General features: G+C 46.6%; 1 protein-coding gene across 1 annotated transcript in view; it reads left to right on the top strand.

The window, feature by feature from the left end:
* TTF2 (transcription termination factor 2) overlaps positions 1-11,238 on the top strand; it is a 44,102-nt gene extending 32,864 nt beyond the window's left edge. Inside the window, exons 17-23 of the mRNA XM_001929357.7 lie at positions 14-147; positions 1,369-1,539; positions 3,853-3,911; positions 5,154-5,304; positions 6,419-6,501; positions 8,491-8,565; positions 10,358-11,238. Coding sequence (XP_001929392.3) covers positions 14-147; positions 1,369-1,539; positions 3,853-3,911; positions 5,154-5,304; positions 6,419-6,501; positions 8,491-8,565; positions 10,358-10,502 — 818 coding nt within the window. The 3' untranslated portion in view covers positions 10,503-11,238. The remainder of the gene's footprint in view (positions 1-13; positions 148-1,368; positions 1,540-3,852; positions 3,912-5,153; positions 5,305-6,418; positions 6,502-8,490; positions 8,566-10,357) is intronic.

Below are 15,678 nucleotides of genomic sequence, written 5' to 3'. Positions count from 1 at the left end.
TCCATCTTGGAAGTGGCACAGGAGTTTGGGTCTGACGGGCCCAGACGCCCTGTGGCGGGAGACCTGCAGGGGTCCAGCACGGTCCACATACTGTCCCAGTTGCTGAGACTCCGCCAGTGCTGCTGTCACCTTTCTCTGCTGAAGTCGGTAAGCAAAGCCCCCCGTGTGGGACCCTGGAGGGCCTGCGGACAAGTCCCCTCCAGTCTCCCGCAACTGGGATCCAGTCTGCTGCATGAAGGAAAATGGGACTTGGGGGTGTTTTTTTTTATTTTGGCTGGGGCAGTAAGGAAGAGATGTTTATTTTACTTTATTTTATATTATCTGGAGATAATTCCCATGGTGTTGAGAAAAGTTTCTGTTATTTGCTTTGTTTTAAATAAGCTTTAGTTGGAGTTCCCGTCGTGGCACAGTGGAAATGAATCCGACTAGGAACCATGAGGTTGCAGGTTCGATCCCTGGCCTTGCTCAGTGGGCTGAGGATCCAGTGTTGCTGTGAGCTGTGGTGTAGGTCGCCACTGTGGCTCGGATCCCATGTTGCTGTGTCTCTGGTGTAGGCTGGCAGCTGTAGCTCTGATTGGACCCCTAGCCTGGGAACCTCCATGTGATGTGGGTGCGGCCCTAAAAAAAAAAAAAAAAAAAAAAAAAGGCAAATAAATAAATAAATAAAGCAGCTGTAATTTAGAACAGAAAATGGCATCTTGTTAAAAAGGAAATCATTTATGAATACTTTGGTATTTTAGGAGGTCATAAAGCTAATGTAGGTACTAGTATGAAATCTAGTTAGGAAAACACCAGTATTTATACAGTTGGAAAAGTTGCCTTTCCATTAGATAGAGGCACATTCACAATTAACAGGAATATGTTATTCCTTTTTGTTTTCTTGGCAGTTAGCATGTATTTTCTCCTTGGTTATCAAGGATGCTTATTTTCTCTCTCCTTTCTCCGGAACTTTTCCAAATATTCTACAATGAGCATATGTTATTTTTATGAACAGAAAAAAACTGCTCTTAGTATTTGAAAAATTTTTTTTTACTGAAATAATTTTTTATTGAAGTATGTTATTCTTTGGAGGAGCTATAGTAATGTATCTTTTTTTGGTAGTAAGTTCTGTCTTGAGTTAGTAATAGCTTAATTAACTATGCTGTTCCAGCTGGGGATAATAGAATGCTCTTAAACACTGTCTGGCCCGTCTCTTTAAAGTTCCATCGTTTGACGTACTTATAATCCAGGGTTTCTCTGAGAAGATACTGATGGTTAATCTCAAGACATTTTGCTGGGTGCTGTGTTAAATGGTCAGCACTTCATTGGCACATTGCATGGCTCGCTGCCTCAACTACCCTCCTCTGTCCCTGTTCTGACTCTGCCCAGGCCCTGGATCCGACAGAGCTGAAGAGCGAAGGCCTGGTCCTTTCTCTGGAAGAGCAGCTCAGTGCCTTGACCTTGTCCGAACTCCATAGCTCAGAGTCGTCTGCTTCTGTGTCCCTTAATGGCACCTGCTTCAAGGTGGAGCTTTTTGACAGCATGAGGCAAAGCACCAAGGTACGTTGGTCACCTCTATTCTGGTAGAAAGACTTGGATGCCTCACACCTTTCGCCATGTTTGGAAGCCCCACGTTTGTCCCAGCAAGGACAACCCTTGGATGGCAGAGCTGGAATGGTTAGATGTTCGCTGGTCAAACTCTCCCTTCAGTTTTAAATGCTAGTTTCATTTCAAAAATAAAACCAAAGTCTTATTAGCTAGTGGGCTTTCAGAGTGGCTGGACGTGAGAGCAGATTTCTGGCATGGCTTCCTGAGGAAGGAACCTGTCAGGTTGATGCAGGCGACAGAACCCTAGCGAGTGAGCAGTTTGTTTGGGGAAAACGACAGAGGCTTGAGCCCCAAAGCTGTAGAACGTTTGAGCGCCAGTTGCTTTGCTTTGCTGAGAGGCTTCCTCCTCGCCTTCTGTCTTCGTTCTTCCCTCTGTTCTGTTTCCCCTGAAGTGTTTGAAGGCTGAAGGGTTCTGTCCCTGGAAGGCTGAGGGTGTGTGACTCTGTCCCTACGTTGGTCTCCTGGGAACGTGTCCCTTGTGCTTCGCGCCCTAGGTGGCTGGCTTCTCTCTGCAGTTTTCTGAAGCTGCCTCAACCTCTCTTCAAAGGCTTTAAAAATCTGTACCTAAAAAGGACGTTACTGCCAAGGGAATGGCATTCACCTAAGAGTTACTTCTAACTGGGCTGTCAAAATGTTTACCTGGGTCTGCATCAGTAGGGATTGATAGGACCACACGAAGGGCACCATATGTGGTCCGGCTCCAGGCCCCAGCACCCTTAGTTTTAAAACTGTGTTCCTGTGTGAAACTGCATTCCTCCTCATCTGTGCTCCTAACATCGTGTCTGATATTTGGGTCATAGTTCACAAGGCTTCTTCACGTCAGCCCACTACTTGGAGTTCAAACCACTTAAGGTGGTTTCAGGTCGGGAGGGCAGTGTGTTCTTTGGTAGCGCAAACCTCAGCTCGTCCAGAATGTGTCTGGCGTTTGACCCCAGCACATAGGCCTTGAATCCACTCTCCCCGCTGCAGTTTTTGCAAAGGATGCATTGCCAGCTTTTTCATGTGGCAATCGGCATTTTCTACAACCCCGAGGTGCCAAGACACACTGGGCACTTCACGTACCCGCTTTTTCTGTCCCTGCTTCTGCAGAGGGTACAGTCGTGGGGCTGTCTTCCTGTCCAGGCATCAGTGTGTTTGTTCAGTTAGGAACGCTGCCTGGTCGCGGGGGGACGCTGCAGGTTACCACCAATGCCACATCGGCCTGGCACAGGAGGGCTAAGCGCACCTCAGTTCGTCTGGCTCAGCCCCTTTGTACGGGCAAGGATGCTGAGCTCTTAACTGGGAGTTCTGAAGTGACACAGCCCTGTGATGGCTGAGTAAGGGCCCTCTTCTCTTGCCAATTCCTGGCCTGATCGTCTTCCTTCTCCCCAGTTCTCGAGAGGAACTGTAGGGCCCTTGGAGTCTTTTGAAAGGTATTCGCATGAGCAATCGGAAAAGAATAGAGCCAGCAGCTCTCCAGAGTCCTGTGCATGTGGTCTTACCAACTGGTCCGACATAGGCTCGAATGTGCCCCGAAGGGTTTCGGAAAATAGCTAGGGAGCTTGTTGGGAAGCTTTAGGGCAGGTCCCTCAGTCTGGACAGGTCCTCTCTTCAACACCGTCTGGAGCTGGCCTCAAACTGGGTCAAGCTCTTTGACCTTCTTCCATAAGTTTTAGGATTAATACCCCCTCTGGTCCAGCAGTGCCCTGGGTGCTCGAGGCACAGAAGTGAATGCTGCCTCCATGGAGCATCTCAGGCTGTGAAAGCAAAAGATGATTAATATAAGCAATTACTAGTATGAAAAAGACCATGATACTAGAAAGAAAATGTGCTGTAGGAGCATGTAGACCGACAGCGGGGACCAGGACGAAGTGGGGTTACGCTGACCATAAGGCCGTGCTAGGCAGAGGGAGCAGAATGGACAAAGAGGAGACAAAGCAGGGCTTAGTGGATGGAGAACGTCTGTATCACCGGAGCATCATTTGAAGAGGGCCTTCTGAGGGATGAAGGCGGAGCTGTGAGCAGAAGGCAGGGCAGCAGCAATTTGGGAGGTCACTGTAAGGAGCCTGGGTTTATTCTCAGTGGGAAGCCACTGCAGGGGCTTTAGCCGAGGAGGAGCATGAGAAACTGACATTCTGGAAATGGCCCTCTGGCTGCAGAGAGGAGAGGCGGGTAAACCCAGAAGCAGAGAGGCCGTGGGGGAGGCCGATTCCTTCATCAGGGGAGAGGAAATGGAGAAAAGCAAATGTGCTTAAAACTGCATGTGTTAATACCACCTTTCCCCAGATTTCATCGCTGTTGGCAGAACTGGAGGCAATCCGAAGAAATTCAGGGTCCCAAAAGAGGTAAATGCGTCATTTCATCATCCAAGTATCACTTGTAATTAAGCAAGAGCTATTTACTGGTTGCTATTGTCGATGGTTATAAATCTTAGCTTTTTATATCAAGAACCTTGAGTCACGCTCGGCAGAGCGCACTGAGGTTACATAGCATAAATTCCCTGTGATTTCTAATTAAAATATTTGTGGCACTGCTTGAAAAGGCAGTCCCTAGAGGATCAGAGAAAGCTGAGCATCCAAAGGAGTGTTTAAGAATAGAGAAGAAGCGGGGTCCCCTGGTGGTACAGTAGGCTAAGCTTCTGGCATTGTCACTGCAGTGGCTTGGGTCGCTGCTGGGATGTGGGTTCAATCCCTGGCCCCCAAACTTCCAATTGCCGTAGGTGGGGCCAAAAAAAAAAAAAAAGGTGAAAATAGAGAAGAATGATCTCAAGAAAAGCTGGAGAGTAACACATGGGGAAGGAAGGGAGAGGCGTGTGATCAGACAGGGAGCCCCCAGGGGCTGGGAATGTTCTAAGCTGGGTACTGCTTATAAGGAGGTTCATTTGTTATTTGCTATACTTTACTGGGTATTGTTCACGCATTTGTAAATAGAGGTATTTTGATCTAAAAACCTAAAACTCTGGGTAAGCAATGAGATCCTGCTGTGTAGCACTGGGAACTATATCTAGTCATTTGTGATGGAGCATGGAGGATAATGTGAGGAAAAAGATGTATATATGTGTGTGTGACTGGGTCACTTTTCTGTGCAGTGGAAAATTGACAGAACAGTGTAAACCAACTATAATGGAAAAAATAAAAATTATTTTTAAAAAATTTAAAAAATAAAAACAAAAACCTGAAACTCTAAGAGCCTGGGGGAGGAACAGAGAAGCCCTCGAGGCTTGTTGTTCTGACTGGCAAAGGGCAGGGCCTGTTCTCCTTTTCTGCAGGAACACAGACCCCCCCACCCCGGATGAGCACAGGACCCCCAGATAGTTGGAGGCTGCAGCCATTTCTTTAGTTTCGCCATCCCTTTATTCTGACTGCATTTAGCACTGGAGAGGCTGTGGACTGGATCTAGAAATAACCAGAAGCATTGTCATCTTATAATGTCACCCAAGTGTGGACCTTTCCCCTTAGGTGGCAGAAGGCCTTTCTTGGTCCATATTCAGTAACTGGATCTTACAAATAATGGGCATTAAAGCTCTGCAGATGAGTTTGCATCACCTCACTGGGGACGCTGGGTTTCTGTTTTATCCTTCCTTCCAGTGTCATCGTCTCCCAGTGGACCAGCATGCTGGAGGTTGTAGCCTTGCACCTCAAGAGACACAGAGTGACTTATGCCACCATCGATGGCTCTGTCAACCCCAAACAGAGAATGGATTTGGTGGAGGCGTTTAACAGCTCCGGGGGCCCTCAGGTACCAGCTGATCATAGCAGAGCTATGGAGTTAGGAGCAAATCGCTCTCAGTTATACAGAGAAGATTTTAACATAGGAACCCAATTCAACATTATTCATGACTTTGGGATTTCCCTTGTGACACCGCAGGTTATGGATCTGGCATTGTCACTGCTGTGGTGTGGGTTTGATCCCTGGCCTGGGAACTTCTGCATGCTAGGGGCATAGCCCAAAAAAATATCATAGCCTTGATCCCACTAGATGGCATTTTTTTTTTTTTTTTTGTCTTTTTAGGGCCACACCCTCGACATATGGAGGTTCCCAGGCTAGGGGTCGAATCAGAGCTGTAGCTGCCGGCCTACGTCACAGCCACAAGCAACATCAGATCCGAGCCGCATCTGTGACCTACACCACAGCTCATGGCAACACGCGATCCTTCACCCACAGAGCGAGGCCAGAGATCAAATCTGTGTCCTCGTGGCTGCTAGTCAGATTCATTTCTGCTGAGCCACGACGGGAACTCTCCCACCAGGTGTTTTTAATTTCCTTGACATTTATTAGGGTACAAATCAAAGGGTGCAAATACCCTAAGAGAATAAATTATGAGGGCTAAAAGGAGAGTGATCCTAGAACTGGTTAGGATCAGGAGAATCTTTGTGGAGGAGGCCAGCCTGGAAGGATGGGTGAGATTTTGACGTTGACATGAGGAAAGATGGAGGGAAGCGGAAGGACCAATGATAGGAATTTGGAAGCACCCGTTGAGTGATGGGCAGGAGACTCATAGTGATGGTAGTGGTGGGGGGCAGGGCTGATGGAACAGACAGAATCTGGTTAATGGAAAGTTCATTGAGCTGACCACCCCTCTAAGTGGTAGTATCCTTAGTTTTGACAGGCACGCACTTGACGTTTTGAGATTGACTCAGTCAAGAAAAGGGTACCTGAGAATTTTCTCAAAGCTGAGGCAGGGGAGATAGCCTCTCAGAGTTTCCAAATGGTGCATTTACCACAGCAGGAGGAAATGTGATAAGAGCGTCTTGCTTATTTGTGTGGACCTTGGGCTCCAACCTGAGCCAGAAAGCGAGGTGCTTCATGAGACCAAATCTGTGTAACGTTAATGATGTGCTTCCTTTTGAAGGTCATGCTGATCTCTCTCTTGGCTGGAGGGGTTGGTCTAAACCTGACCGGAGGAAACCATCTTTTTCTTCTGGACATGCACTGGTAACGATTCTGGATTTTTCTTGGGTTGTCACAGCATATCAGGGGAACCAGAGGGGCAGTAAGGCCTGCCTTTTTATCTTGAGCGTGCTCCGCTAGTATTGTGGAGATTCCACTGTGCAAACGTGTGTATAGATACAGAGCAGAATGGTGTAGGGCTAGATGACGGCCGTGATTTCCAGAGCAAGTGAGGCTTCAAATGATGGTTTAAAATAGTCTTATTGGAGTTCCCGTCGTGGCGCAGTGGTTAACGAATCCGACTAGGAACCATGAGGTTGCGGGTTCGGTCCCTGCCCTTGCTCAGTGGGTTAACGATCCGGCGTTGCCGTGAGCTGTGGTGTAGGTTGCAGACGAGGCTCAGATCCCGCGTTGCTGTGGCTCTGGCGTAGGCTGGTGGCTACAGCTCCGATTCGACTCCTAGCCTGGGAACCTCCATATGCCGCGGGAGCGGCACAAAGAAATAGCAAAGACAAAAATAAAATAAAATAAAATAAAATAGTCTTATTTACTTTATTGTGAATCTAACCTCTGTTTCCATGGAAACTGGGAGCAGGGCTTTTCCTCATGCCTAAGAGCTCCATCATCATTCAATGAAGAATTTTTTCCTCTTCAAAACACCGTATTTCAGACATACTTGTTGATGTTCAAGGAAATCTCACTGTGGTGAAGAGGCAGAACTGTTACTCCAAAAGGGGAAAGCAAAAGAATTTTCTAGTGATGTTAGACACACACTTAACACACAGCCTTGGACTCTGCACATAGTGTCAACACCAGGAGTGCAGCAGTGTCCTTCCTAGATACGAGGTGAATGATTCATGCATTGCTAGGAGGAAGTGTCCTAATTCACTCGTCCCAGTTTTGGTTTTCCAGTTACGCCCATCAGGGATTGCTGCCCCAGGCACTGTTGCCAGGGATTGTCACTTGTTAATCCTCCAGGCAGCCCAGAGGGGCACAAACAGGCCAACCTGTTATTATCTTCCTGGAGAATGTGTTTAGGTCTTACCTGGGACTCCCCCATACGTGAGAGTGAGGAAAGCCGAGTGGCAATTACACTGGTCTCTAAACTGGAGAAACATTAAGCAAGATTTTAAAGAGGTAAGATGAGAAACTAGTTTGGAGTTGATAATGAGAATCTATGAAGAAGGAAACAAATTAAGTCTCCTTAATTAAATCAGAACATATTAAAATTGGAAAAGGTATGATATCATTTGCCTTCCCTCATGTTTCCCAGGAGCCACCTGAAGCCCAGAGGGTTGAGGTTAGACAACTTACCCAAAGTCATCCAGCTAATGACTGACCAGATTTGAGCACTGGTGTTACTGTGTTACTTAGAGTTTTCAGCTGATGGTGGTGTGAAGCGTTACTATTAGCAATCTGACCCCAGTTTCTCCTGAGAAGGCAAGAAGGTTGTCTGGAGCTTTCCCAGACCCATATAGACTAGAACGGAAATCTATAGACTTTTTCTGTAAGTATTTTAGGCCCAATATTAAGTACTTTAGGCTTCACCAGTCGCATAGGTCTCTGTCACGTATCCCATGTTGTAGGTGTTTGATTTTGACTTTTTACAAATCTTTAAAAATATAACAACCATTCTACAGAGTTCCTGTCATGGCTCAGTGGTTAACGAATTTGACTAGGAACCATGAGGTTGTGGGTTCGATCCCTGGCCTTGCTCAGTGGGTTAAGAATCCAGCATTGCTGTGAGCTGTGGTGTAGGTTGCAGACGCGGCTCGGGTCCTGCGTTGCTGTGGCTGTGGCCAGTGGCTACAGCTCCAATTGGACCCCTAGCCTGGGAACCTCCATATGCTGCGGGAGCGGCCCTCAAAAGGCAAAAAGACAAGGAAAAAAAAAAAAAAATATATATATATAAAACAACCATTCTTAGCTTGTGAACCATACAAAGACAAACTGTGGACTGGATCGGGTCCATGGTATTTGCCCACCCTTGGTCTGGGATGTCGGCACCTCTGAACTTCACTTCTCTCCCAACAGGAATCCATCACTTGAAGATCAAGCTTCTGACCGAATTTACCGGGTGGGGCAGCAGAAGGATGTTGTCATACACAGGTGAGTAAGTTACGGTCATCGAGAACCAAGTGCTGCTGCGTGAAAATCTGCTTTGGGTCATATTTTCCCAGTATCTAAAATATTTGATGGTCACCTTAGCAACAGCACCCATGGGTCCCATCCTCCTTGGTTCTCAGTCAGGGAGGGAACACAGGCAGTTTGGGGGTAACCTTGGAGTTGGTCCCTGCAGAAGAAGAGAAGCTTATGTACAGGGCGAGCCTCGTCTCAGTCAAGGCAGCCCACGAAATGACTCTTCTCTCCCTCTCGCTCTCCCCCTCTCTTTTTTTGCTTAACTTTTATTTTGACGTAATGTCAGACATATAGAAAAGAATGTAAGAATTATTACAAGAATACTGCACAGTTCTTGAATGCAAGAATAATACAAAAAATTCTTGTACACTGTGACACATGTGTGTGTGTGTGTGAGTGAGCTTTTTTCTGGACCATTTGACAGTGAGTTGCAGACCTGATGCTTCTTTCCTTCTAATTGCTAGAACAGGCATTTCCCTGACAATGACATTTTCTTACATAACCATGAGAACATGACCAACACCAAGATGCTAACAATGACACAGTACTGTTATCTGATCTGTGGATCTTATGCAGCTTTGCCACTTGTCCAGGTGATGTCCTTTCCAGCAGAAGAATGCTCTAGGTCCTGTGTAGCATTCAGTTGTGTTGACTCTTTTGTCCCCTTTAATCTGCAGCGGTATCTCAGACTCTCTTTGTGTTTTAGGATAGTGACATTTTTAAAGTGCACAGGCCAGTTATTCTGGGGAATGTCCCTCTCCTTGGGCCCCTCCTGTCTTTAAAAACAATGACAACACTTCCCTTGACCATACAGTCCACCCTAGCCAGGGACTTTTTTCTCCCTTCCTTTTCGTTGCCAAGTTTCCTGAAGAGTTAGAAATCGTCGTCTGTCTTTTCTTGCTTATTTCCCATTCATTCCTCACCCTTTACAAACTGGCTTTCATCCCTGTTGCTCCGCGGAAGCTGCTCTTGCTGGGGGTGGGGTGGGGGGCATCCGTGAATTCCAAACTTTGCCAAGCAAGCAGTTATGTCAGTTGTTCCGTCTGTAGCTCTCAGCTCACTTTGTATGCACCTCTCTTAAGAATCCATCTACTGCAGTGAGTCCAAAATCTGTATTTTCCATTCTAAGGTCTCTTAAACTTCAGGCCTGCAAATCCACATCCCCATAAAGTATCTGAATCTGGGAGTTCCCATTGGCTCAGCGCTAACAAACCCAACTAGTATCCATAAGGACGTGGGTTTGATTCCTGGCCCTGCTCCGTGGGTTAAGGATCTAGCGTTGCCATGAACTGTGGCGTAGATCGAAGACGCAACTCAGATCTGGCGTTGCTGTGGCTGTGATGTAGGCCAACAGCTCCAGCTCCAATTCAACCCCTAGTCTGGGAACTTCCATATGCCACAGGTGCGGCCCGAAAAAGAAAAAAAGAAGCATAGGAGTTCCCATTGTGGCTCAGTGGTTAAGGACCCTGCCTAATCTCCTTGAGGATGTGGGTTTGACCCTGGCCTCACTCAGTAGGTTAAGGATCCAGTGTTGCCACAGACTGTGGCGTAGGTCACAGATGCACTTCGGATCCTACGTTTCTGTGGCTGTGGCGTAGGCCAGCAGCTGCAGCTCTGATTCCACCCCTTAGCCCGGGAACTTCCATATGCTGCAGGTGCAACCCTAAAAAGAAAAGATCCCAAGCATAGGTAGACATTTGAATATGTCATTAGATATTTAGCTTTGGGTTTTTGACTGTTGGCTTACGTGTCTGTTTTTCAGATTTGTTTGTGAAGGCACAGTGGAAGAGAAGATCTTGCAGCTCCAAGAAAAAAAGAAAGATTTGGCCAAACAGATCCTATCAGGATCTGGAGAATTTGTTACCAAGCTCACCTTGGCAGACCTCAAAATCCTTTTTGGCATCTAACTTCATGTTTCTGGGGCTCAGAATAGTGCTACTGTTGGTTTGTATTAGGGTCTGGGCATAACAACTAAGAAGCTTTGAGCTCTCCTTGGCATTTCACTTCACTGGCAACTTACCCTGTTAACCAGTTGGGCTTCAACTTATTAACGCATCAACTTATTTAATGAGTGACATAGAAACCAATAAATTACTTCAGATAAAATGCTTTAGGGTTAGATAATTTGGAAAACAACTCTGGGAGAGTGGTACAGCACAGAGAGCCCTCTGTCGCCTCCCTCTTCCCAGCTGATGCGGGAGCCAGTGTTCCTGCCTTTTTCTAACACAAGCTCCATCCCATCTCCATCTCTCCTGCCAACAAGTCTGCTCCAACCATTGCTACGGGCTGAGCCGAAGTGGATCCCTGTGGCCATTCCTCTGTAGTAGTTTCCGTCTAGGCAGTTCCTCCTCTCAGGCCTAAGGTCAAGGAGGCGCTTGGTACATGATATATAGGTCATTGGTATTTGTATCATCATATCATTTAGAATTTGCTCTCCTGTCATTATATCATCTTGTATCACTATCATATCATGTAACATTTATGTCATATAATTTCCCTTTGGTATCATTTTTATAGTATTTGTATTTTTACAGATTTACAGTTAATCTGTAGCACTTGGCATCATTACTTCATTTAGTGTTCTTGTATCATTTAGCATTTGTATTGTCATTGGCATAATCCAGTAAACACGTGTAGCCAAGATAATGCTTCGTGTTCACTAACCTCCATTTCCCTTCCCTCCTGGCCACCAGAGCCCACATTTCCTAGTCTTCACTGCAGTTATCCAGGCCCATGTTACTGAGTTCTAAGGCAGTGGGATATGGAGAGAAGGGAAGTAAGTCACTTCTTATCTGCCATCTACAACTTTGCAACTGACTCACGTTGCCTCTTCTGTGGCCCACTCCATACGGAGGCCCTGGTGGAAGACGACAGGGCCCTAGAGAATTTGAAGCCACTAGATCAGAGATTCTTCACCTGCTGTTGGCCATGGACCTTTGGTAGACTGGTAAGCCTCAGTTCCTGAATGAGAGCAGATCAAAGCCTGCCCTTCTCAACCCTATTGGACTCTGACATGACCAAGAAAAATTTTTTTTTTTTTTGTAAACTATAAGATTTGGGAGTTGTTCATACAGCAGTTAGTATCCTGACTCATACAGACTCTTGAGACGCTCTTACTTGGGAAACTCTTCAGATTCCCTTCTTCCCATTAGCAGTCATGTCCAAAACCCTCCCTCTGCTGATTTCTACTAGGAAGAATAGTACTTCTTTCTAGATAGAACGATTGCCCTCCTTTGCATGAGGATTCGAAGACAAAAGCCCGTGCTGGCCCAGTCACAGTTGGGACTGAGGCACTGGGGTCTATTTAGACAAAGGTGCCCACTCGGGACAAGATCTAAAAGCCCACAAGGTCAAGACAGAGCGGCCTGGAAGGAAGGCCTCTGACTTCGTTCTTCTTAGCTGAGGGTGTAGCCTTGAAAAGGTTATTAACTTCTCTACACTGTGCTTTCTGCATTGGTGGTGGGCACTGTTTTTAGAACACAGCAGCTACGTTGAGGTCCCTGATGAGATCAGGAAATGGAGGCTGTAGGATTGCCCTTTGGGGGTTATCATACACCAGGGCAAAGATAGTATCCCCGGAGAAGCAGTGGCTCCAGGGCCAGCAGGAACGAACAAACCCTGCCTCTGCCATTTGCTGACTGTCTGGTGTTAAGCTAGGTGCAGGTTCCCAGGCCGCTTGGTTCTCTCCTGTGTAAGGTGTGAGGTTAGCACACAGCTCCCTCTGCTGCACTGGGAATTTAGCAACACATACATACTTTACTCCATTTGGCCAGACTGACTGGTGGGTCGTGTCAGTCAGTTTGCATGTTAAGGGGTTCCTGTCATGGCTCAGCAGAAACGAATCTGACTAGCATCCATGAGGATGCAGGTTTGACTCTGGCCTCACTCAGGGGATTGGGGATCCGGGGTTGCTGTGAGCTGTGGTGTAGGTCACAGACGCGGCTTGGATCTGGCATTGCTGTGGTTGTGGTGTAGGCCTGCGGTTACAGCTCCGATTTGACCCCTAGCCTGGGAACTTACATATGCTGCGGGTGTGGCCCTAAAAAGACAAAAAAAAAAAAAAAAAAAAAAAAAAGTCATGTTAGGTGAACATGGTCAGTGTCCTTTGCAAGCACGGTTTAGGAGAGAAGCAGAGTCACCTTTGAGGTTCGGGTATTACTGTGTTTAGTCCAGAAATAGATACAGGGATTATAACGTATAGTCTTCAGATATTCAGAGCCCACTGACCAAGGTAGTCCACTGTAAGATGCCTTCTGGTGTCTTAAACGGTTTCTCTAGGGTTCCTCACTCTGATTCTAAGTGAGCACAGCCACCCGGTTAGGTCTTGGTAAGGTGCTCCTGTAACAGGGAGAAGCTATTGATGTGAAATAGATACAGCAAAAATTGGAACCCCTGCCCTAACAAGATGGACTCTATCAAACGTGCATCCTTAAATCCTAGTCCTAGTCTCCTGAATTAAAATTGGTGGCATGCTGGTGTCTGTGTCAGGCTGGCACTCACTATAGTTACTGTGAGTCAGTTTCCTAAAATTGGAACATGACAAGGTGGGTCTCTGCACCCTCTAACAGTGGGCAGCACCCCACAATGTACCGTCTAATGGAGGTGCTGCCCTGTGTGTTCGGCCAGTGTCAACCAGCCTTCCTTTAGGTGACACCGTAACTGCTAGATTTTCTTTTTATCCCTACCTTCCTACCTCACGAGTCTTAGGCAAGGACAAAATGAGGTAATACGTGCTTTATGAAGCGTGATGTGCCATCCGAATGCTGGCGTTATTGCTTTGGGACCAGGTCTTGGAATATGAGAATAAAAGAGTTGATGCAGCTGAAAGAGCCAGATGGTGAACATCTGTCACCAAAGTGCAACATGGCTCAGCACCCAGTTTATAAGGTATTTCTTATGTGACAGAGTTGCCTTCATGGAAGCTTTATAGTTTGACTGCTCTTTAGCAGAGTTCATTTAGAAGGGGCGTTGTGCCTTCTGTGGCTGGATGGAACCCGAGCCCTTTAAAACCTTACCAAGGACTCTGTTGCCAGGCAAGTGTTAGGAGCACCACAATGATGTCTTTGTGGGAGGTGACCCCTTCCTCGTGATTGTGTGTGATTCGGAATGGCTATACCTGAGCCCTGGGCTATTTCCTTTCTCTGATTCGCTGTCGCCCAATGAAGTCGCTTTCGGCAGGGCTCAAAGGTGAAGCCAGATTCTCCTGCACGGATAGGCTAGTCATGGAAATGCCAGTGTTCGAGGCGGGCCCTCTGGTTGTCTGAAATCTTGAAATCTGCCTTAATGCCTGGAGAGACTTTGCGTCTTCAGAGTGGGATCCTCGTACTGCTCTTTGCTATGTGGCATCTAGCCCTAGGGAAAGCCATAAAGAATTAAAAGGCATACCTTCAAGCACCGAGAGGACTGCAGGAGGAATTTAGAATGTGTAGGCGTATAACCTAGGTTAAAATGTTGGCATAAATAAAAATGAAATGGGGGTCCATTATAATACGGAGGATGGTAGGAGTCAGGAGCCAGGGGACGGGGATGGAAATGAAAGAGCGGCCTAAGATCTAGAGGTAACATGGGAAACAACGTCTTCATTCAAGCAGTTTTTACCCAGCATCCTTAGCAAAATCCGCGTATAGGTGGAGAGTACGTGTGAAAGGATGGGAGGAATGCTTGTACTGTTTAACTCTTCATACGTTAATTTAAAAACCTTCGGTAAATGTGCCAGGCACTCCCAGCCACTAAAAAATAGAAGGGCCAGCGAAACCAGAAATAACCCTCGTCCTCCTGAGGCTTCCAGCCTAGCAGGGGAGACAGGTGTTCTTCACATCGGCACATGTGGCTGTGAAGCGGCCACGGCAATGAGAGCTACAGCGGGAGGAAGTGATGAAGGCACGGACATCAACATGCAGACGGTAATAAGGCAAAGAGCGAAATGCCTCTTCCTCCGTTCTGCTTTTAATTAACATTCCCTTCACCCAACCCCCTCTTCATTGAGCCAAACCTAACACATAGAGACACAGCCTCTGGAGCTGAGTGACTACTGTATTTGGGAGATTGGAGCATGAGTGGGCTGCTGGGTGTGTGTGTTTATTTGTTATCCAAGACAGCCAAGGTGTTTATCCTGTTACAACATCCCAGGAGACGGAGGCTGTCGTTTGTGGCTCTTTTTTTCCTGCCTGTAACACCCAGTGCTTACATCCCAGTGCTGCACCTTGTTGCTGTGGGTGCTCCCCACGCAAAGGTGATTTCTGAAGCGCTTGGCTACTCTGGAGGCAATTCCTAAATCCTGAAACTTCTTTTTGTCTTTACCTTGGAATCGTGGGCTCTGCAGATCAGTCTGATGTTGCCAAGTTTTTCAGCTGCATTAAGACAGAGCAAATAACAGCCTCCCCTTCCACCTCACAACCTGCACAACCTTTTTAAATGTTTGGAACAGGAACTGCTACCATTAATATTGCTTAAAGCCTAGGACATTTGCCAGAGCCTGCATGTCTTATAGAAATGTCCTATTGCACTAGAATTTCCTTTATAGTACAGTTATCCAATTACCAAGACCTTTTTTCCAACTGAAATAAATGACAAGCTTTTTCTCCTCAGTTCTGAAATCTGATTCATGAAGAGACACGTGGGGGGAAAGTGATGTAATACAACAAGCGTCTTCCTGGCAAGCAATTCCCTAGATGTCTGAGGTAATCGGAAAATTCAAGGCTAGTCCCTAAGGTGCGTATCATTTATCCAGCAGGTTTGAGAGGTTTTTTTCCAAGTGGTATTTGGTTAAATGAAAAATATCAGAGTTTGGGGGAAGGAAAGTCTGGCTCGTGGAAACCATTACCAAGGTGATCCAAACTAAACATTCTGCCAATGAGATCTTTATTCATTCAGCAAAGTATTAACCCTCTGCCAGGAATTGCCCTACCTGGGGACAATAGGGTGGTTAATAAATGTCAAATCCCTGCCTTCATGGAACTTACATTCAAGTATGAAAGGATAGACTGTAAAGAATTAGAATATTTAGAAGTTCTTATCGGAGCGCAATGGTTAGCGAATCCGACTAGGAACCATGAGGTTGCGGGTTCGATCCCTGGCCTCGCT

Source organism: Sus scrofa, chromosome 4, assembly GCF_000003025.6.
Source record: "Sus scrofa isolate TJ Tabasco breed Duroc chromosome 4, Sscrofa11.1, whole genome shotgun sequence".
In the NCBI taxonomy this organism is placed as follows: domain Eukaryota; kingdom Metazoa; phylum Chordata; class Mammalia; order Artiodactyla; family Suidae; genus Sus; species Sus scrofa.
The sequence above is the reverse complement of the archived record's forward strand: the minus strand, read 5'-3'. Positions and strand labels throughout refer to the sequence as shown.